This window comes from Acomys minous (assembly GCF_964271855.1).
Source record: "Acomys minous genome assembly, chromosome: 7".
Taxonomy (NCBI): Eukaryota; Metazoa; Chordata; class Mammalia; order Rodentia; family Muridae; genus Acomys; species Acomys minous.
In genome coordinates, this window is record NC_140488.1 from 100,172,092 (window position 1) to 100,199,088 (window position 26,997).

The 26,997-nt window shown below is 40.9% G+C and overlaps 1 protein-coding gene and 1 long non-coding RNA gene across 2 annotated transcripts in view; one reads left to right on the forward strand and one right to left on the reverse strand.

Annotated features, from left to right (window-relative positions):
• Nucleotides 1–9,129, reverse strand: part of LOC311601698 — a 35,939-nt gene extending 26,810 nt beyond the window's left edge. Inside the window, exons 1-3 of the long non-coding RNA XR_014780632.1 lie at nt 9,033–9,129; nt 7,782–8,570; nt 5,311–5,360 (exon numbers count right to left, since the gene is read on the reverse strand). This is a non-coding gene — a long non-coding RNA (uncharacterized lncRNA). The remainder of the gene's footprint in view (nt 1–5,310; nt 5,361–7,781; nt 8,571–9,032) is intronic.
• The window catches only part of ARHGAP6 (Rho GTPase activating protein 6), a 483,165-nt gene continuing 464,732 nt past the window's right edge, over nt 8,565–26,997 (forward strand). The window contains exon 1 of the mRNA XM_084789389.1: nt 8,565–9,202. Within this exon, the coding sequence (XP_084645515.1) occupies nt 8,621–9,202 (582 nt within the window). The 5' untranslated portion in view covers nt 8,565–8,620. The remainder of the gene's footprint in view (nt 9,203–26,997) is intronic.

A 26,997-nucleotide genomic window follows, 5' to 3' on the forward strand; every position in this document is an offset into this window, starting at 1 on the left:
CGACTCTGTATCTGGTCAATCTTAGAAGCTAGATGGGCCTCTACCTGATTTAAACTTGCATTGTCACAGCTAGGTCTTTTCTTCTTTGTTTTTACTTCTTTCCCTTCTTCCTCTTCCTTTCTCTTTTCCTCTTTCCATCTCCCTCTTTTGTTTCCTCCTCTCTCCTAGAGCATTGTACATGCTAATCGCATACTTCACCTATGAGCTATATACATAAGCCTTCCCTTTTGTATGTTTCTTTATTGTCTCGGGAGCTTGATGTCAACTATGAGAATCTCAACTGAGTGCCTGGAGAATTTATTATTCCACCTCTGGGGCAATATGAAATTGTTCCAAAATACAGAAGCCAAATGCTTTTGTGTTGGTATATAAATGTAACACATGGCAAAAATCTTTCCTCTATTAAAAGACTCTAGAATTATCCTCAAAAACATACATCATTTATAATTTCAATTCCTTAATAGTTATATTCATTCAAAGAGATTCTGAAATAAGAGGTAGTTTGGTAGGTAAAGTGCTCCACAAGCGTAATAACCTCAGTTTGGATGCCTAGTTCCCATGAAGGAAATATGCATGGTGGTGTACATCTGAAACCTCAGCACTGAAGAAGCACAGCCAGCTGGATGTTGGGGTTTGCTGAGTAGACAACCTAGTCATCTGTGGGCTTCAAATTCAATGGGAGGCCCTATCTTGTGCAATAAGTTAGAGACATTGACCTCTTCCCTTCATGTATGGACACACGTACACACCAACAGGTATATGCCCACACAGCTCATACACACTCATAAACATATTAATCTAAATAAATATTCTTAGTTTTAGCACAAATATTCCTAGCTTCCAATCCAGAAGTAGGTTAGGCATAGAGCAGTCTAGCTACTGACTACAATTGTCATTCTCACATTCTGTCAAAGTTATCCACACATTTCTTATATATTTCACATCACACAGATGAAAATCAAGCAGAACCCTTGACTTCTAGGGATGAACAAGATACTGTGAACTGTTTACTCACTAAGAACATGGAAATGATATCAGAGGGATCATAATCAGTTTTGGAGACATGGGCAAGATGAAACAAAAATCAGCAATGCTGACTAAGAGTTGGAAGCCAATCAGATACAAGTCTGAAATATTATATGATGCTCAATCGGAAAGTTCAGTGTGATTTGAGACTATTTAAGAAATGAGATTATATAACAAACAAAGGCAAAAATAAGATGCTCTAACCTGGAATATTGGACCCAGGGACTGAAAAGAAATAAGTGATTGGAAGGAACCCAAAGAAGATCATCAACAGTGATGGTTTTCAAGTAAAATATTAACTTTTTAGTGTAGCCAAACCACAGAGTCAGACCCAAGGGGCCTGATACAAATCTACAAATAGCTCAAGGGGCTAAACACCAGGGGTAAAGAAGAATTTTGGCTGGAGAAATGAAAAGTTTCAGGGGATAAACCTAGGCTAAAGAAAAGGAAATGTAGGTTAAGCTTCAGAAGATGTCTTTTGATAGTAAGTAAGATGTGTTTGTAAAACAATTTCTTAAGGGAAGAGAAAAAACTGATAATTTTTCTGAGATCCTTGATAAAAAGATACCTTGATGTCAGACCAAGGATTCTAGAATTTTCACTACAATAGTCTTGTGCCATGAGCAGATCAAATAGATAGCATCAATTTTTAAAACCCCAAATTTCTGTGATAATTGCAATGGGAATGAATAGTGAACAGACTGTTCTTCTCTTTAACAAAATGTATCTTAAGGCTTTAATTAAGGCTATGAGAAAAAAACAAATACAAACAAACATGATGTCATTTTCTTTTTTAAAAATTTTCTGTTAATTTATTTTTTTAATTTTATTTACTTTACATCCTGATTGTAGCCTCTTTTCTTGTCTCCCCCAAGTCCTATCCTCCCTCTTTCTTCCCCCCTCCTTTAGCCCTCAAAAAGCAGGAGCCTTCCTCCCCTATCCTCTGACCCCAGCCTATCAAGTCACACCGTACTGCTTGGCCTCTGTGGCTGGGTAAGGCACGTCCACCAAGGGGAAGTGATCAACAGAGTCCATGTAAAAGAAAGCTCATCCTCCCCATATTAGGGGACCCATATGGAGACTGAGTGACCTATTGACTACATCTGAGTAGGTGTTCTAGGTCTTCTCCATGCATGGTTCTTGGTTGGTGCATCAGTCTTAGGAGGACTCTCTGGGCCCAGATTTGTTGGCTTTGTAAGTCTCCTTGTGAAGCTCCTGTCACCCAACTCTTCGATAAAATTCCCTGCATTGTGCCCAATGTTTGGCTGTGAGTCTCACCATCTGCATCTATCCCCTACTGGGGGGAGTCTTTCAGAGGGCATTGATGGTAGGCTTCCATCCTGTTCCCTCTCTTCAACTGCTTCATGCAAATCAAAACAGTGCTGAGATTCCATCTTATACCTGTTAGAATGGCTAAGATAAAAAATGACTCAAGTGTCAGCACATGCTGGCGAGGATCTGGAGAAAGGAGAACACTCCTTTATTGCTGGTGGGAGTGCAAACTTGTACAACCACTTTGGAAATCAACCTGGTGCTTTCCCAGAAAACTGGGAATAGGGCTACCTCAAGACCAAGCTATTCCACTCCTTGGAATATACCCAGAAGATGCTTCACCATACAACAGGGAAATATGCTCAACCATGTTCATAGCAGCCTTATTTATAATAGCCAGAACCTGGAAACAGCCTAAGTGTCCCTCAGTAGAAGAATGGATAAAGAAACTGTGGTACATATACACTATGGAATACTACTCAGCTATCATGAAATTTGCAGGCAAATGGATGGAACTAGATATGATCATCTTGAGTGAGGTAACCCAGGCTCAAAAAGATATGCATGGTATGTACTCACTTATAAGAGGTTATTAGTCATATAATACAGGATAACCATAAAACATTCCATAGACCTAAAGAAGCTAAATAACAAAGAAGACCCTAGGGAGGATGCTTAATTTTCATTTAGAAGGGCAAATAGCGTGATGCCACTTTCAATAGCAATTGTAGGTATGGAGAAAAGTCTTGGATCTGCTTTTGAAAGTATATATACAGTGAAAACCACTTTCTCAGTACTGTCTTTTTTCTTGAAAGTTAGCTGAGCAACGTTAAGATAGATTTTGGTGGTTGGAAATATGGTTTAATGGTTAAGAAACAGGGGCGCGCTGGAGAGATGGCTTAGTGGTTAAGAGCACTGACTGCTCTTCCAGAGGATCTGGGTTCAATTCCAAGCACCCACATGGCAGCTCATAACTGTCCAAGACCTGATACCTTCACACAGACTTACCGGCAGACAGAACACCAAGGCACATAAAATAAAAATAAATTATTAAAAAAGAATCTGATCTTCTATAGGACCAGGATTTAGTTCCTAGTACCCACAGGGCAGCTTGAAACTGTAACTCCAGTTCTAGGGCATTTGTCACCCGCTTCTGTCCTCCTCAGGCACTGCTCACATGAGGTGTACAGACATAGATGCATTTAAAACATTCATACCCACCCAGAAAATCAAAATGAAGGAAAAAATTTTTAAAAGATTCTGAAGATTAACATAACACAATCGCCTGTTTATGAAATTGGTAAGTGGACCAGCATCTCTTCTGTCATCAAATATGGCATAACCTGGCAGTCAACCAGAGTGGGCAATAGAAGTTGAGTCTGTATGAGCAAAATAAGTAAGTGAGAAGAGAAAATAGGATGCTTTGAGTAAGAATGAGTAATGGTACCAAAAGATATGAGGACTGCAACATAAACTTACTACTCAGGTGGAAAAGAACATGTTTTAGAATATCATTTAATAAGTTTATTATTGTTATTTATTATTGTTGTTGTTGAAATGGGGGTCTCACTGTGTATCCCTGCAGGACTGGAGTCCAAAGAGATCCACCTGCCTCCGCCTCTTCCTCCTGAGTGCTGGGATTAAAGGCATGGAATACCATGGCCAAGTTATTTTTAAATCACTTTATTCTACTGAACTGACAAATAAAAACATCACACAACTAGATTAAGGTTGCCATGTAAACAAATACTTGCCCAATCCCAAATTCTGCCTTTCAGTGAACATCTATACAGTTAGAATTACCATTCTTAAGCCAGGGAGCTTTGTTTAGGGTTTTCTACTTTTATTAATTATAGTTTTATTGATTTATAATGTGGCAGTGAAAATGTGGGAAACATACAAAATGGAATATTATGCTGTTAAGTAAAATGAAATAATTATTTTTATAAGAAAATGAATGGAATTAGAATGTATAATATTAATTGAAATGACCTAAATTCAGAAGAAAAAATGTATATCGTCCCTCATAGCAGACCCTAGCCTAGAGAGTATACATGTCTACATGTAATCAACTGAGTCCATATAGTAATAATATTTAGGAAGGAGACCAAGAAAGGGTAATATTAGATGATGGTGATGGGATACAAGCAAACAGACACATGAGTCATGGAAGAAGGGTATAAAGCTAATTGTCCTTCTTCTTCTTCTTCTTCTTCTTCTTCTTCTTCTTCTTCTTCTTCTTCTTCTTCTTCTTCTTCTTCTTCTTCTTCTTTTTGTGGTAAGTACCATCACAAAATAGTTTCTTAATATTAAAAATCCAAATGGTTTTCTTACAAAAAGCTTTCCTTATAGAAGAACTATTACATTTGTTCCCATGTTTTAAAAATACAAGTAAGTATACTAGGTAACTTTCTCCAAGGAGTTCCCAGTTAACAAATATATCTATTCACCAGACAAGAATGTTTTTCCCAAAGATGAACCTTATCTATGATATTCTACAAAACATTAATGGATCTAAAATTGTTGCTTGCTATGGTGATGCTACTGTACAATTTATCATTTGATTGTGTGTGCACCAGTATATCTTAGCACTTGGAGGGGCAGAGAGCCAAGGTCTGAAGATTGGAGACTAGTCTGGACTACAAAGCAAGGCTGTGCCTCCAATAAAAACAAACCCCCAAGCCCCAGTCAAGCATACAAAACTATGTTCAGTACATTAGTATACCATATTTGCTAATTATAAGGGGTTATGCATTTATTAAACTATTCTTTTATTGTTACTTCACAGTGAAATGTTTACTATAAGTCAACATATCATGTTATACTGACAGCAGTCTCTGGCATTACAAATTTGTCACATTTCTTGCTTGCCTCAAGATGTCACTTCAAGTGATAGATCTATGTTTGTGCACACTCTATGATGTCCATACAATGACAAATAACTAACAATACACTTCTTAAACCATGTTATCCACTGGTAAGCCACACATGAATATATTTAAAAGAACTTACTCATTGTTCTGAAGTGTGAAGCAACTTTCAGGTTAATGGTGGGTCAGGACCTGTTAGAAGCAAGGTGATGAATTAACTGACATGTGTGTGCTCTAAGCCCTAGGAGTGCTGATAGAAGAGTCGTTCTGTTTGTTGGCCCTCCATCCACGACCAGAAAATGCCATTGTACCTATTCATCTAGCACAATCCCTGCAGGGGTGGATTTTCAACCTCACAGTCATCACAGGAGTTTAGACAAATAGAACATATATACGAAGTAGAAATTACATTTGCTCAGCCACCTTGAGTCACAGGTGGTCTCATAAAGTGTGACTCTGTTAACCATCTACTCCAAATGCCAAGACTCAATGAGGCATAACCACGCAACGAGGCATAACCGTGCAGTAGTATCCTAACACCAGAGACTATTTCAAGTAGGTGTTTTCAGCTTGAGTGAAAAGTTATGAGACGTTGTTAGCAATGAAAGGGCAGGCAAGACCCACCCACATTTACTTCTACTGCAAAATCTTTGAGGAGGCTGAAGATAACTAACCTTACCAACTCCCAAAGATGAGTCAGGTATACTATTGAATATGCCATCAAGTGATTTTAAGTGTTCTCTCAGAACAGCTCACTGAGGACCACAGAAAATGCTTGAGATGTGCCAAGTAACCAGAAAGAGACAGTAGCACAGAGGTGGGAACTTAGAATCTCCTGGTTCAGGCAGCAGAGCAAGTCATGGTGATGCATACCTTAAAGTCCAGGATGAGGGAGACAGAGGCAGGAGGATCTCTAAGCCTGCTTTCTTATAGAACTCAGGACCACCAGCCCTGGGATGGTCCTGTCCACAATCAGCTGGGCCATCTCCTATCAATCACTAAATGAGAAAATGCCTATCTCCCAATTGTGGCTCCCTCCTCTCTGAAGACTCCAGGTTGTGTCAAGTTGACACAAAACTAGCCAGGACAAAGCCCCTGCCACCTGCCACCACAAAAACACCCAACAAAAGAAAGCGAACAAAAACAATAAAAACTAAAACAAAACTATCTTCACTCAGCAGCTCATTCCCACTCAAGCTTTCCCAAGGGTGGTCTCCTGCATTTACAAAGAGAAGCAGGCTACAGGAGAAACCTGGATAGGATGCCCCATGTGCTTTGTGTAGGAGATGAATTTTCCTGCTAATTAGATTTCACACCCTGCCTCCTGATAATTGGTAAACACTAAATATCTAACAGTAAATAGTAAAACACCTAGGAACTTCAAGGAGGCATTGTACAAAGCTACAGTGAAGCAATCCACCTCTGCAAACAGTGTCACAAGAATCAGGTTTTCTAAAACCCAAACTTGAATAGTTGCTGGTGTTTACACAAGGCAAATGTTGTGTCAAACGCCAGTATTAATAACCTCAGTATACATTTTTAAAAGAGACTGTAAAGTCTCATTGTTATTTGTAGTAATTTCTCTTCACCCCCCTTTTTATTGTTGTTGTTTGTTTTGCTTTTTGTTTTGTAACACACAGAAACACAAAAAGTAGCAGTCACCTACTTCTAACATTCAGACCCATCCCTGCAGTCCCTGCAGAGATGATTGTAAGATGCCTAGCAAAATTTAAGTGTGACATCAGAAAGCCCCACAAGAGGCAAGGCTTGGCATTTTACAGATTCCATGAGTGGGAAAGTGGAAGAAGCTGCTCTGGGTTCATTTCCAAGCCCAGATTACTGACCAAGACTTCTGTGTTTTTCAGTTACCCAAGACCTGGCAGCTGAGCCCTGTGCTAGGCAGCATTCTAGGGCAGACCCCTGAAGCCAGTTCATTTTATTTGGCATGGATCTCCACCTAGATCAAGCTCTGTTCATCTTTCTTAATAGAACAACATATCTACACACACGTGCTCGAGTCCCTGACTCGTGAGGGCTCTCCACCCACTTCCACTTTTCTCAGTGGGTCCCTGTTGGCAGCCTCAAGCATTTGAAGCCCATCTTCAGCTTTCCTTTAAAAAAGAAAAATAAAGGAAAAAAAAGTGGTGGGTTGTAGGTAGGAGAAGGCAGGGGATTTAACTCTAAGTTCAAAAGACTGCCTGGGGTTGCAGGTCTGACACCAGTGGGTGGGGTGCAATCTGACACTCCCCTTCCTTTGCAGAACCCTGTGTGGAGAAGGCGCGCCCCTGGGTTTGGGGGAGGGGAGCTGGGGGAGAAGGTCTGCACTTCCGCCCTCACGACTTTCTCCCTAGTGGCTGGGTATCAGAGACCAGCTGCTGGCTCACTGAGCTACTTCCCAGGTTTGGTGCCTGGAAAACTTCACGTTCTGCTTTTTCCTGCTCCTGGCTCCGCCCAGGCTCCAGACCCTGCGTTCCTCTGGCCCTACCCCGGACGGGCCACCCCTTTCCCTGCTGCCTCTGGCGCAAGGGTGCTGGGACATCTCTGTGCCAGCTCTGGGCCCAACCAAGGCTGGCAGCGAATATCAAGTGTCGCTCTACAGAAGAACTCGGATACCCGCTTCAGAGGCTGTCTTCTGAGCTCAGTCCTTTGAGAGTAGCGCTGAGTACAAGCAGCGAGTTCTTTGCTACCATTGTCACTCCACTCCTGGAAGGCCCAGGAAGCAGCACACTCCGTGTCCCACTGAGTCAACACAGGAACCGGGCAGGAAGGTGAACTTGGAGACACCTTTGAGCCTAACCAGTCGAAAAGTAGGACCTAGCAGCACAACTGATCCCCAAAACACAGCTGCAGTCCCCAAATCACCAAGAAGGTGCATCGAGGGCGCAGCCGAGCAACTGAGCTTGGTGCTCTGGAGGAGTTCTCACCGTGCCAGGAGCACCGGGGACGCGCTCTGGGCGGACTCTCAGGCAGCTTCCTCTGGAGCCCTCGGGACTGTCCTCAGGCCACGAGGAGGAGCTTGCTGGAGACTTCGAGGCTGTCCAGAGCCAGGGAGCAGAGCTGGAGGCTCAGCGTCTCCCGCCTTCAGCTGGGAAGGGGGAGTGGCGCAGGCGGGCTGAAGCTGAGAACTCAGCAAGTCAGTGAACGTCTTCCTGCTCTTCCTTAGCCTTTAAGAGACTTAGGCTCCCTGGGGAAGGTTCTTAAGGAGGTAAAGGGACCCAGACTTCTTTTTTCCTGGAAGGCTGGGGATGGAGCTCCTGTTTCTGTCTCCGCAGGGACACTTAGAGCGCTCTGGCGGCGCGTGAACAGAGCACTGCTTTCCACAGTCTTCTGCGAGACCCGCTTGGCAGCTTTCTCCGAGCCTACTCAGGCCACTTGTTTTCTCAGGGCAGAGCCTCCAGCGATCTAGGAGGGAAAAGAGAAGAAAGTAGCCCTCGGACCTAGCCCCTGCCGAGATGTCCGCACAGAGCCTGCTGCACAGTGTCTTCTCCTGCTCTTCGTCCGCGTCGGGCGGCACGACCTCAGCCAAGGGATTCTCCAAAAGGAAGCTGCGCCAGACGCGCAGCCTGGACCCAGCCCTGATCGGTGGCTGCGGGAGCGAAATGGGCACGGAAGGTGGCTTGCGGGGCTCCACAGTAAGCCGCCTTCACTCTCCGCAGCACCTAGCTGAGGGTCTCGGTTCCCGTTCGGCATCTTCTCCCCGGAGTCAGCACCCTCGGGCTACCCGGTTCCCGACACCCAGACCTCTGTGCTCCTCTTTCTCCACGCCCAGTACCCCTCAAGAAAAGTCGCCTTCTGGCAGCTTCCACTTTGACTACGATGTCCCACTGAGTCGCAGTCTCAAGAAGAGCATGGTCTGGGACCTACCTTCCGTCCTGACTGGGTCGTCGAGTAGCCGCAGTCCAGCAAGCATCCTCTGTTCCTCCGGGGGAGGCCCCAATGGCATCTTCGCTTCTCCTAGGAGATGGCTCCAGCAGAGGAAGTTCCAGCCCCCACCGAACAGCCGCAGCCACCCTTACATCGTGTGGAGGTCTGAGGTAGGGACAAGATCTACGCGTCTCACAGCCCAAAGCTGGATGCCACAGGCAGTTCCAGGTGGCTGTTTTTAAGTCGCTTTGGTGTACAGAGTGAGGCCTTAGCCTTAGCGGCTTCACTCTAGAGGGTTAGTGCCAGAATGGGATCACCCTAGGTGCTATGAGTATTTCTGGAGGAGTACCAGGGTTCACTTTAGAGTGGTCCCAAGATTCGGAGGAAGAGACAGTGTTTTGATTTCTTTCTGATGCTGCAGGTAATCAAAGGGCCATCTGATCTCTTCACCAAACCTGGATAATTTTAGGAACTTTAGAGTTTATTGCTGAGTTCTTTACGATTTTCTGATGAAATGCTATACATCTACTACTAGAGTTCAGAAACTATTTTGAAGGATGGTGTGTGTGTGTGTGTGTGTGTGTGTGTGTGTGTGTGTGTGTGTGTGTGTTTGGGTGGCAGGATAGAATAACTATTATAATTCTCTAGTTTTGATTTCTTTTCCCTAAAGGTGTAATTTCAGAAATCTATGGTACTGAATACTTTCTGTGCTTAAGGGTCTGAAATATCATGGAAATCCGCCTAAATTCCACTAAGGACAATTAGTAGTTACTGGAATAGACATGAATCAGGAATCAATAATAAATAGGAAACTCAGAGGAAGCTATCTTATTTCCTTCAAATGTTTGCTCTCTTGTTCTGAATGGAGAATAGAGCCATTGGGAAACTGTGGTTGATGGAGACTTGGAGAGCAGCATGCTTTTAGAGAATAAATAGTAGTTGGTTAAAAAATGACCAACTCCTTCCCAGTTTAGTCCACAAGCCCTATAGGTTTGCCTGGGATCTGTTTCCATAAAAGAAGGGAGACCTCATCAATTGTAATTAAATACCTTAAAGCACAGTTAGCATTACAGAAATGAAATGAAATACTATGTAATTGCTGGAGATTTTAGGCTAAATAAAGGAAATACAACCAAGCTGAACAGTTTGAAAAGAGCCTTTCAGTTCTGTTAGCATGAGATAACTGTTAGAGTTCCTCTTTAGTAGACTACCCTGCGTGGGAGTGGGGGCCAGCATTATTGATCATAAATAACAGAATCAGGTGTTGTTAATGTTAGTGACTAAGTTAAAGTAACTACTGGTGGTGGTGCATGACACGTGGATTATGAAAAAAGTGAACAAAAACATTGCTGACTGAATCAGGGAGATAGTGGGAAGAAAAGTTGAGGCAAAGATATCACATTATATCCAAAGCAATAGGCTTGATATTGGGAAAAAGAGAAGCTAAGTTCCTGCTCAGTTTTAGAGGCACACTTTAGTAGATTAATCTATAGGAGGGAGGGGAAGGAGGAGAAAGAATGGAGGGAGGACGAGAGATAAGGGAAGAGGAGAGATATCAGAAGCAACCAAAGCTTCAGATTTGATTGTTGCTGGCATTCCTGTCCATTAACATCTGGTAATCAACGAAAAAGAATTTGAGCTTCAGCAATACTGGATGGCTTCTGTCCGTTTCAGAGTGTGTAAGCAGTCGGCACAGATCTCATCCACCATGACTTTTAGCCATTTGTAGTGGATAAAACTGAGTGCTTTGCCATATAGCAAAAGAACACAATTTTCCCATAAAAGGTTTATGTGCGTAAGTACGTAGGGGTGGGCATCCCTTTATGCTTGAGGCACATAGGGGGTGATTGCGTGGAATACTGGCACATTAAATCCAATGCTGGTTTTACTTAGTAGAGGCCAAGCTATCCTACCGTAACCCCTAGGTCTGGAATTTAATGGTCTGGGTTACCTTTCAAAGATCGAATGTTCTGGAAACCTTTCAAACTCCAAGAAAAATTCATCCCATTGGGCACCGCCTGTCATTCATGCTTGCAAGCAAGCTATATCCTTTGTCTTAAGAGAGAAATGTCACTAATAATGGCAAAAACCCAGAAAATGAGAACCCTATGTGGCTACTCAGAGGTCTCAGAAGTGAACTTTGGTTCACACAGACTTGTTTCTTGCACTTTTCTTGGTTGTTCTGCCTCAGGGTTTCTCAATCTTAGCACTATTGCCATCCAAGGCCCAGTGGTTTTCTGCTATGGATGTTGCAGTGTTCAGTAGCATCCCTGTCCTCTGCCCACTAGGTGCTTTGGAGCAACTGTCTTAGCTTGGAGACCTGTTGCTGTGATGAAACACCATGACCCAAAAGGAAGTTGAAGAGGAGAGGGTTTATTTTGGCATATGCTTTTGCACTGTAGTCCATCACTGTGAAGTCAGGACAAGAACTCAACAAGGCAGGAACCTGGGGATAGAAGCTATAGAAGTATGCTGCTTATTTGCTGGTTCCCCATAGCTTGCTCAGCCTGATTTCTTTTAAAAACTAAAACCTGGGACCACTAGCCCAAGGATAGCACTACTCACAAAGGGCTGGTTTCTCTCCCATCAACTACTGATTAAGAAGATGTTCCTCTCCATTGGCTAGATCTGGGTAAAGGTTTGAAGTTTATGGCCTGCTACCCAGATCTAGCCAATGGACAGGACATTCTCCACAGTTGATTGGAGAGTGGGGTATGACTTTCACACAAACTCTGGTGCCCCATATTTGATCACGTCCCCTGGATGGGGAGGCCTGGTGGCACTCAGAGGAAAGATAGCAGGCTACCAAGAAGAGACTTGATACCCTATGAGCATATACAGGGGGAGGAGGTCCCCCTCAGTCACAGTCATAGGGGAGGGGAGTAAGGGGGAAAGCAGGAGGGAGGGAGGAATGGGAGGATACAAGGGATGGGATAACAATTGAGATGTAATATGAATAAATTAATAAAATATATTTTAAAAAGATTTAAAAAATATGCTCCCCTATAGATGGATCTTATGGAGCATTCCCTCATCTGAGGTTCTTTCCTTTCAGACAACTCTAGCTTATATCAAGTTGACATCGACTAGCCATCACAGTACCTCTTTTTCTCCAGTATGACAAGCAAACCTGTTGATGTTGCCAAATACTTTCTAGGGGAAGACCTACCTAAATTAAGAACCATTGCATTTTTTATGTTGAATGTAGCACCTCAGGCTGGGCCTACAGAAGGGCTGCAAACTAGCCTAAATCCACATACCTCTTAAGGTTTCTTCTCTCTCTCTCTCTGTCTCTCTCTCTCTCTGTCTCTCTCTCTCTGTCTCTCTCTCTCTCTCTGTCTCTGTCTCTGTCTCTGTCTCTCTCTCTCTGTGTCTCTGTCTCTGTCTCTGTCTCTGTCTCTCTCTCTCTCTCTCTCTCTCTCTCTCTCTCTCTCTCTCTCTCTCACACACACACACACACACACACACACACACACACACACACTACTCTAAATTCACATGAATATATCTGATAATTTATTAATTTATTTCAGGTTTACTCAGTGATGGATCACATCCATTCACATTTAGTACTTTGACCAGACTCTGATTTTAAACAAAATTAGGTCGCACAGAGGTTTCCACTCTGAAGAGCCCCATAAATGCCCACCATTCTATTGTTTGTGCTCACTCAATGCTCATGAATGACACACAATATAAATGATGCAATCAGGACATGTTTACCAACTTGTGTTCTTTAGCAGCCAAGCTCTTCCTCTCCCTCTGATAAAGGAATACTACCTGTTCTTTTTAACCAGGAATCCTCTTGACTCTTGAGAACCAGACCGGAAATTGTGCCCATATGCTCCTGAGCATTTTCCAGCTTGGATAACTCACAGTCATGATAACTTCTGTAGCAGTGGCTTCTATTCTTTTCTTCATTCCTGTTAAAGGCATTTATTTCTCTACATACCATGAGTGCAGAGAACTCCAAGTATGAGGTTAGTTCTTAATGAGGGTATGGTGTAAAAAGATTAACATTATGAGAGACCAGAGTTGAGCAAGGGATGATTCACTGTTTTGGGGGCAGGGTCTTGGAGGTTTTCACTCTTGAGAACAGTTGAATTTGATCTTTAAGTCCGTGTGACTTAAAGGAGATGGAAGGTCACTTCTTGTGTGTATTTGTGTGTCTATATAAGGGGTATGTGTGTGGACATCAGATGATAACCTCAGAAGTTGCTTTTTTACCTTCTACCTTCTTGGAAACAGGATCTCTTTGTTGTTTGAAGTTCATAAGTCTGACTGGCTGGCCTGAGAGCCTTGGATTCTTCCCTCTCTACCTCTTGACATGAAGCATGAGGTTATAGATGCATGCTACTGTGAGGAGGCTTATATGGGTTCTGAGGATTCAAACGCAGGTTCTCACACTTGTGGGGTAAGCCATCTTCTCAGCCCCAGGGGGCTTATTTCTTGCTGAGAAAGAAAAAGTGGGAATGCATTGGCACAGAGGCATTGGTAATGCCTGAGCTTCAACAAAGACGAATGACAAGGAGTTAAATGCAGTATGTTTGAGTTGGGATGGTTAAGATACCTGCAACCTAATATATGTAGCAACTAGAGGGCTTTTGATATAGCAATGTGTTGAAAACAGAACTCGGGTACACTGTGGAGGAATACCTATAAGCATAGATAAAAAGGACGGGAGGGTCAAAGCACATTCTCTATCCTCTCATAGGAGTCTCCTCTCACCTGCAGATATGTGAAATGACGTAGCCTATTTGTGACGTGTAGTTAGGTGGGGTAGTGTCTGACTATCTCCTGGGTGATCTTGTTCAACAGGCAGGGTGGTGTTTAATCAGGGAGAGGCACACAATGGGAGTCTGAGGAATTTGGACTCTATTGTATAGAACCAGGAACTCTTAACCTGGTGGTGGGTTTGTTCTCAAGAGCCATTAGGAAGATCTCGAAGATGTTTGGGGATGTTACAGCTAGTAGTGCTGCTGTTTCAATTTCTGATCACAAATTTAGTGGTTTAAAGCAACACAAATCTATTCTTTTTTGGGGTACCAGTTCCGGCGACTCTCACTAGGCTACATGTAAGATTCTAGTGGGGCTGTGTTCCTTCTAAAGGCTGCTAAGATTTGCAGCCTTGACTTTCCTAATAGCACTTTCTCCTTTATCTTCAAAGCTAGCCGTGTTGTTATCTTTTTAATCCTTCTTCTCTAGTCATTTCTCCATCTGACTTTCTTCAAGACATGTATGCTTACATTGGGATCATCTGGGTAATCCAGGGTAATCTCACTATTTTAAGGACATCTGATGAGCAAACTTTAATTGCATTTGAAACTTGAATTCCTCTTTTCTATGGTGTACTATGAAGTTACCAGCATGTCCATTTTTGGCAGGACTTTATGATGTCTACTACAGGGTGGTTTCTCCTAGTGAATCTATTTGGGAGTCCAGGGAAGTGTTTAAACACCCTGCCATGTTCAGGGCAGTCCCATGAAGAAGAATCACTGCACAAAGATAGCTGAGGGGACTCCACTGTAGAGAATGAGGGAACTTGGGAGTTTTGAAGCCTGAGGATATTAACACAAATATGTATTTTAGATGCATGGCTGTGATATCTGGGGAAGCATGGTATAGAATTACAAAACAAGCAGAAGTAGGTACTGAGGAGAGGGGCACATGGCACTATCATGCCAAGCATCCTGTGTACAAATGAGAGTTTATATATAACCATTGCTATAAAACCTCTGTATTTCATATTCTCCATTTTAGCCAGGTGTTTTCTTGCAACTGTTGAAGTGCCTGAAAGCAGAACTCCCATTTAGCTTTACATTCTTAAGATCTAGTCCATGTTCCAGAGTTTTAGATCACAAGGTGCTCATCACTGCAAGCATGTGGCACGTATTGTCTGATTTCCTGCTAGACATCTTCTCAGGGTAGCCACTGAGTGGCTTGACTTCAAAAGAATCTGGAACGGAATGGTAGGCTCCCCTTCCTCTGAACATGATCCATTGTCTATGTTATTTTGGTTGTCATTAACATTCTCTTGCTTGCCTATGGTTACCAGGCCAGGAGGTCTTTAGTACCTTCCCTATTTTACTTGTTTCTTTTCTTTCCTTCTCTTCTCTTCTCTTCTCATCTCAAATCTTGCAATGCTTACTTCTTCCATTCTAGAAGGGATCTGAGGGAACTATGTGAAAATATCTAAAGAGGGTCCTTACATCTATCTCAGGTGTTTCATTTTTCTTGTCAATGCCTCATTTCTGCCTCTTTCCCGACAGTCCCTTGCCACTGCTTCCTCCTGATTGGTCACTTTGCCTTCAGTGGAATCTGTTCTTGGTTTCATATTCCCATAACACAATTTTAATCATGTTGGCCTCACAAAAGGCGCATTTGACAGAGCTCAATGTGTGTAGAGTGAAGTTTTTATTTTTGAGACATTTTCTCACTGTGTAACCTTGTGTGGCCTGGAATTCAATAGGGAGACCAGGCAGGCCTAAAACTCATAGAGATTGCATTGCTTCTGCCTCAGAAGTGCTGGAATTAAAAGAGCATGCCACACTATTCCTGGCAAACTTAATTGCTCAGCTAGTCATTTCAGCGCATTTTACAATATAATCTTGGCTTTCTTCCTCTCCTTCAGCAATTCTGTTCTAGCAAAACCAAACTGGTCACTTGGTTAGGGCCTCATTAAATATTTATTCAGTGTCAGCTATGCAGTGGGCCTTGGGTATATCTGTGCAACTTACAAACCTTACTATGTAAGGTGCTCATAGCCCGTGGAGGCAGTAATAACTAGTGAAGAAATCTCTACATTTGTTTAGTGTGCTAAGCCATTATGACAGGGGGTTGTAGCAGATTAAGTAATGATCCCTAAGGATGTTGCTGTCCATATCTCAATCCCCAAGTGGGTAAATATTCCTTACATTGCAAAAGAAACTTTGTTAATGTAAGACTATTATGAATTACGTGGGCAGCGTCAATGCAATAACAGAGTTCCTTATAAGAGGGGATCAGAAAGATAAGTTCCAGAAGGAGAGAAAGGAGGAAGGGAGTAGTGGGAGAAGAGAAAGAGAGAAAGGAGAGTGAGGGAAAGATTTTGAGAATGCTATACTGCTAGCTTTGAAGATGGAGGAAGCAGTCATGAACCAAGGAACACACCAGTTTCCAGAAGCTGGAAAAGACAAAGAAACAAGTTTCTTCTCAAGAGTTCCCTGCTACAAGCACACATGACTCTAGAGACACCTTGGTCCTCCTGGCCCAGTGAGATGCTGACCTCCCCAAATATTGAAAAGTGTATGTGTATGTGATAATTTGTTACAGAAACGCTACCAATTGGACATAAAATTTAAGGCTGTCTGGACTATGGCAAGTGATACCAGTGGATGGTGGGTAGGCTTTTTGCAAAGCCCTCCTAGACAAGGCTATGTTTAAGAGGGAAAAAAGGCTGGAGAGATAACATAATCAGTCTATAAATCTCTTGTTTCTTAAGCACTTGGACATGAGTTTGGTCCTCCAAAACACACCTCCTAACACTGGCGAGGTAGAGACAGGAGGATGACTGAGTTCCCTGGCTAGTAACTCTAGCCTAATTGGTGAGCTCTAGGCCTAGTCAGTCTAGCCCAATTGGTGAGAATCCTTAAGTCAACGAAGGTGAATGTCATTCCTGATGCTGACACTGAGGTTGTTTTCTGTCTTCCACATGCCTGTGCACCTATGTACACAAGAATATGCATATAAGATTGAAAAAAGAGGGACTGTAGTATGTTTGAGGTACTTAGAGAAATATGCCTTGATTAGAATATGGGAGTGGGAAAATGGAAGTACAAGTCTGGCTGGACTTTGAGCTCTGTGGTATTGATTTCCTTATTTAATGGAAAGTTCTCTGTAGACTTTACCTCTATCCCATTCCCTTTGATTTTTGGTAACTTACTTCCAGCTCTATCTGAGAAATCTACATCTGTGCTGTTGGGCTCAACTAGTTACTATGATCAGATGAAAAAACTTCCTAATACAATTAGAACTTATTTTTCCATAGTGAGCTCCTGATCCTTATAATCTGGTCCTCACATATAGGAAAATATCTTTCATAGTAGAATATACCCAAGAACTGAGAATGTCTGTTTGTTGACAGTAGTTCTCTTAGATCCTAGAAACATGCTTTTGGGAACATCACATCTTGTTCTAAAGTTTACTGCATCTGCACTAAACCATTACTTAGATAAATAAAGTGGGGTTATGATTGCAACTATGTCATAATATGGAAGAAACACCTGGAATTTAGTGAGTAAAAATTGAAATTAGTTACTATGTTAGTTGCTAAAGAATGATATTTTCATTAGCCATTAGGGTGATGCAAATCAAGACCTTTATAAGATACCATTGGGATAGTTAGAATTGAAAAAGAGCAATAACAGGAAGTGTTGACAAGATGTGAAAAAATTAGCATGCTCCTGTGCCGCTAGCAGAAATGTAGAACGATGCAGTAATTTTGAAAGCCATTTGACAGTTGTTTAATATGTCAGAGAGCATTACCCTATGACTCAGCAATTCTGCTCCTGGTTATATACCCAAGAGAAATGAAAACATGTTCATTCTAGACCATATGCATGAGTATCAGAGCAGTATTATTCTTATGAGTAGAATGATGGAACCAACCCAACCACTTATTAACTGATGAATGGAAAACAAAACATGGCCTAGCTGCACAGTGGGAGATTATTCATCAACAAAGGAGTTGAAGTACTGGTGCATGCTACCCAGCAGTGAGTATTGAAAATATCGTGCTACATAGAAGGAGTTCACTGCAAAAGACCACTGGTTGTCTTTTAGTAGGCAAGTAGACAAAATGGAGGTAGAAAGTAAAGTTATAGTGTTTAGAAGTTGACAGGAGGGAGGGATGAGGATTGATTTCTAAGGGATATCTCTTTTTAGGATAATGAAAGGGATCTCAAACTAGATATAGATGATGGTTGTACAACCTTGCTGATGTACTAAAAAGCACCCAATATACAGTTTAGCAGTCAGATGGTCTGATATCTGAATTGAGCTTCAGCCAAAGTAAAAGGATGATGCTTTCATTATATTCAGAAAACACACCAAATATTGCTGCTATGTCATGTTTGCAATAAAGGTAAACACAAATGTAGGAAAACAGTATTTTGTGTGTTTCTTTGAAGATGCCATGAAGGGAGTAGTAACAGCTTTGAAAGATTCAGTAGAGGAGTCAGAAGCTACCTCTGGGATTTTCTGAGATTGGTTACCATGGAAATTCTACGCATTGCTTATTAACTTGGAATCAAGCAGAGAGAAGCTATTAAAATGATTGCTTTTCAAAAATGGTAGCTATTTTAGAAAAGCACCACAACTACTTAAAACTGTGAAAAATATCCTGGCTGTATCTCATCAGAGCCATTAAACAGTCAAAAACCTTCAGGAAGTATCAGAACTAAAAGAAAATTTGAGAAGCAGCCACTTCTTCAGTAATAATGTTGATAGACCCAAGAGGAGAATGCTGAGCCCAGGAAGTCTTTAGAGAGACAGAGTGAGCTGAATTATGTGGCCTTACGGAACAACAAAATAGTGTGTTTTCTTTCCATAGTTCTATACTAATCATAAAAAAAGAGCTGAAATGTAAATTGGATCAATTATCAGCTTGAAACTTTGATGACTTTTTCTTTCAATTGTAGCAGCAGGTACTCTGAGAACAAGATGTAGAGGAGAAGGGAGAGAAGCCTTAGGTGACAGTAGCTATGACAACTTAAACTTCACTACAGTGAGACACCTGCTTTACTCAATCTTTTTTTGTTTTGTTTTGTTTTGTTTTGTTTTGTTTTGTTTTGTTTTTCGAGACAGGGTCTGTTTGTGTTAGTCTTGGCTGTCCTGGACTCACTTTGTAGACCAGGCTGGCCTCGAACTCACAGCGATCCACCTACCTCTGCCTCCTGAATGCTGGGATTAAAGGCGTGTGCCACCATGCCCGGCTTGTATTTTGGTTATTGAACAAAATCCAATTCTTCTCCAGTTGAAACTTTCTTTTGGTTCCTTGCTGAGTTGATGGGTAATGGCAATGATGGTAAGTGAAAAAGCAATTAGTGTTTGTAGGGTTTGGAGAGTGAGCCCCAGTTTTTGTTGTTGTTGTTATTATTGAGGTGACTCTGGAGGATGGGGATGGTATCAGCAGTGATGTTCCAGGTGAGGACACTGAGGCTCAGATTAAGAGATAAGCAGATTTAGGCAGAGAAGGAATGAATTGGGTGGACCCAAAAGGCCTGGATTCAAATTATTGCTCTATCCTGTGACTAGAACAAATGAGGCACCAATCTTCTTTCTGATCAAATGAAGGTAATGAAGGTGCTTAGCTCAGAAAGGTTTTGTGAGGATTCCGTGGCATATTTACTTGTGAGGTGACCAGAGCATAGGAAGGAAAAGAAGCCAAAATAAAATAAAATTGAAGATGTGCCCATACACACAGTTAGGAAGCAAAACATTAACAACAACAACAACACCCCATTAAAAAAAAAACACAGCACACTCTATGACAAGAACTAAGGGACTGATTTAGTCAAATATATTTATGTGTCTCCTGCATGAACTGGGAATTTGATCTTGCCACCGTGGCTGTAAAATAAGTGGTAGTCAATACATGAATGAGTAGATACAACTGCAGGTTAACAGCAGACAGTGATTGGAAATTGATTTTACAAGTTGGTAAGTAAAGTACAGTTTCATGGTCAGCCGTGGAACAACAACAAGCTGTCACCCCAGGCATTTTGGCTTAGTGACTTGGAATACAGGAATTTGACACACTTGCACTGTGGATTTGGTGTAACCCAGCACATGCCAGTAGGCCAAGGGACAGCCTTCACTCCAACACAGAGAAACCTTATTTCATTTGGCATTTTTTTGAATGTAGGATACTTTGAAGGCTGAAAAGTGGATAATCATCAGTGAAGCTCTAGCTGGTAATGGCTGTGTGTGTGTGTGTGTGTGTGTGTGTGTGTGTATGTGTGTGTGTGTGTGTGTGTGTGTGTGTTTTCTTCAAGGCTACTGTGTTCATTTTCTTATCCTACTACGATCACATGAGACTGACTTTTTGTAGCTCATCTTGCCAGCATCTCTCTAGAATAACAAAGCAGCTTCACTCAGCTGAGACAGTGTCTCTATACTCAAATGCTTTGCTTAAAATCCTCCTACTGGGTTGCCTCATCCAGCCCTGATATGAGAGCTAGTCTTATTATAACTTCTTATACTGTTCAGTTAAATATCCCTGGGAGGCCTGCTCTTTTCTGAAGGGAAACATAGGAAGAGGAGTGGATCTAGGAGAGATGGGGGTTGAGTGAGTCAGGATGTCTCATATAAAAGAAGAATAAACAACAACAGCAGCAGCAACAACAATAGCAAAAGAATGGTTGTGTCTAGGTCAATTAGGTCCTGAGTGTCAAGTTATAAACGTAACTGTAGCAGAGAGCCTTGATTTTGAAACTGTGGACCATCAATTTCAAGTGTATGAACATTGACAGGTGCTCAATGTCTGATTATCAGGTATTTTTGTCTTAAAAAAAAGTAGTCCTGGAAGAAATTTGATAATATATGCAAAGACATGTATTTCTAAAATATCTGACTATAGTTCTTATTAGCATTTCTAGATGGAGTTTAGTATTTTATAATATAAATAAATGGAATATTTGAAGGGAAAGTCCTTAAAAGTCTTCTATCCTGTCTAGACATCTATGTGATACTCAAATCTCATCTATGACACTTCAACTTTATGCCCAATAATTTACAACCAAGATGAAGACTTTTTCATTTCTCTTGCCATTTTAGATAGTAATGGGCACAGAAAATTCTCCTAGTATTGTGTTAAGAAGACAATTATATTATTTATGTTGCTGTTCTATGATAGAACTTTTGACCAAAAATAATTTATAGAAGGAAGGAAGACTTTACTTGGCCTTACAGTTCCAGAGAGATAAGAGTTATTCATGGCAGGAGGCATGGCAGCAGGTATGCAGGACATAAATCATTGTATCTTCATCCATAAACACGAAGTGGACAGAATGGACTTGAAGTGTGTCAAGGCTTTAAGCTCTCAAACATTGCTTCCAGCAAGGCTGCACTTTGCTGTAATCTCTCCAGACAGCCCCATCCACTGGGAAACCATGTTTTCAGGCTTCATAGGCACAAGCCTATTAGGAATATTTCTCTTTCAAACTACAACAGTGTTCTGGTGACTATCATCATGCTACAAACAATTTATACTTCTCTTGTTATACAAATAACTACCCATCTAGTATTATTAGGAAGTACAGATTGGTGAGCATCAACGCAAAGCTTTTGCCATGGTTTCCTTTTGTGAATATATCAAATTTAGAATTGAATAAAACCTGAAACTGAAAACTATTTATCCAAAGACATTTTGCAAACTATTTATAGAAATGCAAGATCAAAACTAAGTGTCTTGAAGCTCTTGGAGTCAACACCACGAGCCAAACTTATTTTAGTGATATGTATGAAAGCTCAAAGAAAAAAATACAGCATTCTGTTCTATGAGAACACTGCTCTTGGTCTTCAGCAAGCCTCTAAAGAGATGTGGGAGTCTGGTCTTAATACTAACATACTATCAATAAACTGGGTTATCAGAATGTGTTTGTCAAAACACTGAGAGAACAGACACAAAAGGTTACATGGAGATAGCCTTCAGCCTTGAATGTCAACACTGGTTCTAGAAGCTCTGAGGCATGCACTCAGCAAATATCTTGTGATTCTGCTGCAACAACCATTCTTTTTTCTGTATCTATCTATCTATCAATCTATCATCTATTATTTGCAGTGCTTGCAATTGAACCTAGGGTCTCATGCATACCAGGCGAGAAATCTGCATATCCCATCCTTAACTTTCAACTTGTGATTAAATTGGAAATATATTGCTCCTTACATTTTCCACATGCAATGTCCTGTATCTCTGGCTGCCCTGGAACTTGACACATTGCCGAGGATGAGCTTCAACATCTGGTCTTAAACTTTTTGATTCTCTTGTGTCTACCTCTCTAGTACTTGAATTACAGGTATGAGCTACCATACCTGGCCTGTGAAGTTCTGGGGATTGAACCCATGGGTCCAGAGATCCTACATGAGCATTCTACCACCCGAGGGGCATACATCCCCAGCCCTATTCTCATTTGCAGAAAAGTGTTAGAGAAATAATTTAGGCTTGTGATTTGGTTTTTTTTCCTTTGAAATTGATCATTCATAGTTATGAGGTTTTTAAAAAGAAGAATAGTTAATTTCTCCTTTAAACAGTAATGTGAATTTTGTTTGCGTGGTAGCAGCTAGATGCAGGGGAGTTAATACATTGTGATGATTTTAGTCTTTTCTCATATATAAGTGTCCTTTTTATAGAATAATAATTATTCGATATAAAATTCTGCTCTGTATCTTATTCTCTTCATTAGCTTTCTAAGCTACATAAAGATATGGTAGATTGTAGTTCATGTGAATGTTCACTCACTGAATCTAAAGCAATCCTATACATGGAACTTATAGGCAAATTCACTAAACAAGAAAGTTGGTTAGTTAAAAAGAAAATTAACTTCTAATAAACAAAGATTTCTTTGAGTTAATTAGTTGAATATGTTCAAGAGGTGCTTTTTAAAGCATAGAAAGTTTAGTATTTTCATTGTACTTGAAAAGGTTTTGTGCAGAGTTTGGTGTCATAATTTACCAGTGTGTTTTGATATACGTGCAAATTTTAAAAAACAATGTTTTTGTTTCCAATATATGCACAATTTCTAACTTCACAGCAGCATCATGGTTTAGAATTTAAAATGAAAGTCTGGTTATATTGGAAGCATTGGGTGATAACCTATTCTATGAAGATAGTTATTTTTTAAAAATTTGTACAAAAATATAGAAGAAGCCAAAGTTCTGTGTCTTCATTTGAATTTCCTCAAAGACAGGATGTGGGTGGATGCAGTGGAGTTGGAAGGTGACATCAGGAAGCAGGAAGGAAGAGACAGACTGAAAGAGAAAAGAAGGAAATGCCATCATGAAGCGGTGTCACAACAGGTGTAGCTGTGGACAAGAGAATGGCTGAAGTTCCACCAGGGCCACTGGGAAATGTAGACTGCCTCTCAGGATGACCCACTTGTGCTTCAGTTAGCTAAGGTCATAGACAAGTGCTTCTCAACCTGTGGGCCATGACCCTTTTAGAGGTTAAGTGACAGAGGTTGCATATCAGATATCCTGTATATCAGATGTTTACATTATGATTTGTAAGAGTAGCAAAATTACAGCTGTGAAGTAGCAACAAAAATAATTTTATGGTTAAGGGTCACCAGAACACGAGGAACTGTGCTAGGAAGGTTGTGAAGCACTGCCATTGATTATTTGCATTACAAGTCAACCCAGACCTGAGTGATGTGGATGTATGTGTTTCAGGAATTCAATTCTGGCTCAGCTGGGGAGTTTTGTTTTTAGAGGTATGAGCTGGGCTCATCCACTTGCCTACTTTCAGCTTGGGTCTGGGAAGGCGTGCAAGGTTCACTGTGGCTTCATTTACTGTCTGGTGTCTGGATGTTTCTCCATATGCTTTGGGTTTTCTTACCGTATGACTAATCCCTGGTATTTTGTCAAAGGGAGTGACAGGATTAGGCAATTCAAAGACAAGGTAAAGAGATCCCACCTTTTGATAGGGAAAGTGAGAAATAATTTTTTTATAATTTATTTAATTTTATTTTATGTGCATTGGTGTGGGTGTAAGGATGTCAGATCCATTGGAACTGGAATTACAGATAGTTGTGAGCGCCATGTGGGTGCTGGGAATTGAACCCGGGTCCTTTGGAAGAGGCGACAGTGCTCTTAACCACTGAACCATCTCTCCAGCGTGGAGAAATATTTTTTTAATATGCTGGAAGCTAAAGGACATGAAGCTGGAGGATATCTGCAGTGGTTTCTAGCCACCTTAGGTTGAAATTGCCACTGGAGTTTTGACTAGCCTGCACTTTGGGCATGTGACCGAATGTGCATCAGATATGGACCACTAGCAACACAAGATTTGCCTGAGCTTGTGCTGAGGCTGCCCTGCACAGTTATGGCAGATGCCCCCCCAAAGTATATTACCATAGGTTCACAAATAACAGCAGTTAGAAGTAGTTACTCAAAATCCTCACTAACCAAAAGCATTGCAAATAGGCAAAATAACCAGAGCCTTTAGAGATGTCTAAGCTTGGGATCAAATTCCAGTGCCACTATTCATGAATACTAAATTTCAATTTCTACAACCTATTCATTGTGCAAGGGAGATAAAATTGCTTTGACTTTGTAATAAATCATTAGGTCAGTTGAATAGTGAAGTTGGATACCCGTGAAGTATAAGAAGTTGTGCAGAGGTGTCTGTTTTGATTACTTAATATAATTTATTTTGAATTGTTTTTGTAGGAAGATATAAGTAGATTTTATCATATTTCTGGGGACAGAAAAGCCACAGTACTATGGTAAATGTAAATAACTACTGTAAGATGCAATTTTGGTTTTGTAAATTGTTGGAAAAGATGTAGTAGTTGAGGAACTACAATGCAGTGCAGTTTCTCCTCTATATTTAAATTATAATGCTTGAGCTCTGCAATTCTAGTTGTATTCAAATGAATATTTTTGTCACATGTATATGTCCATGAATCAATGGCAAAATACGACATCCTCTAGTTCTAGAGTTAGAACAAAGAAATACTTAAGACTTTGTATCTTGGGACTGCTCTTTCCAAGGACCTAAATTTATTTCCCAGCACCATATTGAGTGACTCAGAAATTCCATAACTCCAGCTATATGTGATCTGTCATCTTCTTCTGGAGTATAAAGGCACCTACATCCATGTACAAGCATACACACACACACACACACACACACACACACACACACACACAGAGAGAGAGAGAGAGAGAGAGAGAGAGAGAGAGAGAGAGAGAGAGAGAGAGAGAGAGTGAGACAGTGAGACAGTGAGACAGAGAGACAGAGAGACAGAGACAGACGTAAATAAAAATAAAATAAATCTTTTCTAAAAAGACTATATATCTTCTCTCTGGAATAGTTGATCATTTAATAAGAACTATTATTGATTTATCTTGTGTTTTCAAAAATTAAGCACATTCTTCAGTTGACAGTACATATAGCACTTTTACCATAATGTCATTGTGCAAATCTGCTTGTTCTTAGAACTTTTCCATCCTAGAGATGCTTCCAGAAGACTGGAAGTAAACCAAACAGAACAACAAAAGCAGTCATCTTTAGTTCAAACTGGCATGCCAAAGCTACAGAGCAGAGGTGACAAAGGAATAAATCCTGTTTGTACTATCATTAGTTGGTAATGACAACCTATCATTCTGAATGATTAATTCACTCATTCATCTATCAAAGAATTCAACATACAAGTGCCAACTCTAAGACTTGCCAAATAGTCATTATAATAGCTCATATTTATTCAATGCTTGCCTTGCACCAGTTGCCCATCTATGTCGTTTTAAGAGGCTAGAGATAATTAAATCTCCATAACTATCTAAGTGAGCCAGCAATTAAGACATGGAAAAGGTAAGATTTGAATTCAGATCTGGCAATTTTCACCTAGAAAAGTACTGGTTCTGATATCCTCAGTCTAAAGGCATGTGACTACCATTATAATAGCTAATAACTGTCGACCATTTACAGGAGCCAGGCCTTCAGAAAACTGCTTTAGTTTCAAAAATCCATTTAGTTCTCATAACAGTCTCATGAGTTATCATTGGTTTCTTTTTTAAAGAAGAGGATTTTGAGATTTAAGTAATTAGTTCAAGATTACACAGCTGGTGAGAGTTGGGTCTGGGACTTCAACCAAGGTAGCCCGGCTTTAGGCCTCTTACTTGTAACCACCATTCTATCCAGACTGTTCAGTAACTTATCAAAAACAGGGGTTTACAGAAGGGAATCTAAGAATTGGTTACAGGGAATGTCTCATTCTGCCTTGCGAAACAAGGAGAAATCACACTTGAAGACAGTGTTAAATCTCTGAGTATGTGTTTATCTGATAAACAAGGAAGATATGTGGGGACAAAATGAGAAAATGCATGCATGCATCAGTTAGCAGGGTGCAGTTAGATACTCAGAATTGTCTGCTACAATCAGAAGATTGAGCCATGAATTTTGGAATTCATTTGCATGAGGTAATATGCTACCCCAACAACCATCAAAATCTTAATATCTTTTAAACTCTAATTTTGAAATAATTTTCAATGAAGAGAGATCAGCAAAGACAGTACATAGGGTCCTTTTGTATTCTTTTTCTGTTTTGTTTTGTTTTTTGAGACAGGGTTTCTCCATGCAGCCTTGGCTCTTCTGGACTCACTTTGTAGACCAGGCTAGCCTCGAACTCACAGCGATCCACCTTCCTCTACCTCCCTGAGTGCTGGGATTAAAGGCGTGCACCACCACACGCTTTTGTATTCTTTACTTCACATTTCCTCATGTTGCACAATCATGATCCATTCCTTGAAACTGAGGTTTCTAGGTTGCTGAGGCAATCCTGACCATGTTTTGTAAGGTGTGTGTGTGTGTGTACATGTGTTACTCAAACACAGAATTTACCTGGATTTTCACAGTCATCCCATTATTGTCCTTTTTCTGCTCCAGAATCTAGTCCTGGATCTTAAATTCCATCTTACTCACATGGCTTCTTACTCTCCTCCAATTATTCTGTATCTTTTATGATTTTGATACTCCTGAAAAGCATTTGCTGGATATTTGGAAAATTGTCCCTCTATTCTGTTTTTCCAGATTTCCTGTTCCATGATTAGAATAGGATGATGGGAAGAATGCACAAAGATGTCATTTGAACACCATTGCCACTTTTTAAATAGTTTAGTAAAATTTGATGTTTCTGTTTTTGGTGATGTATTTAGCCCAAGTACAGTTATCACCTTGCCCTATACGCTTGGAAGCATGGTCACATGC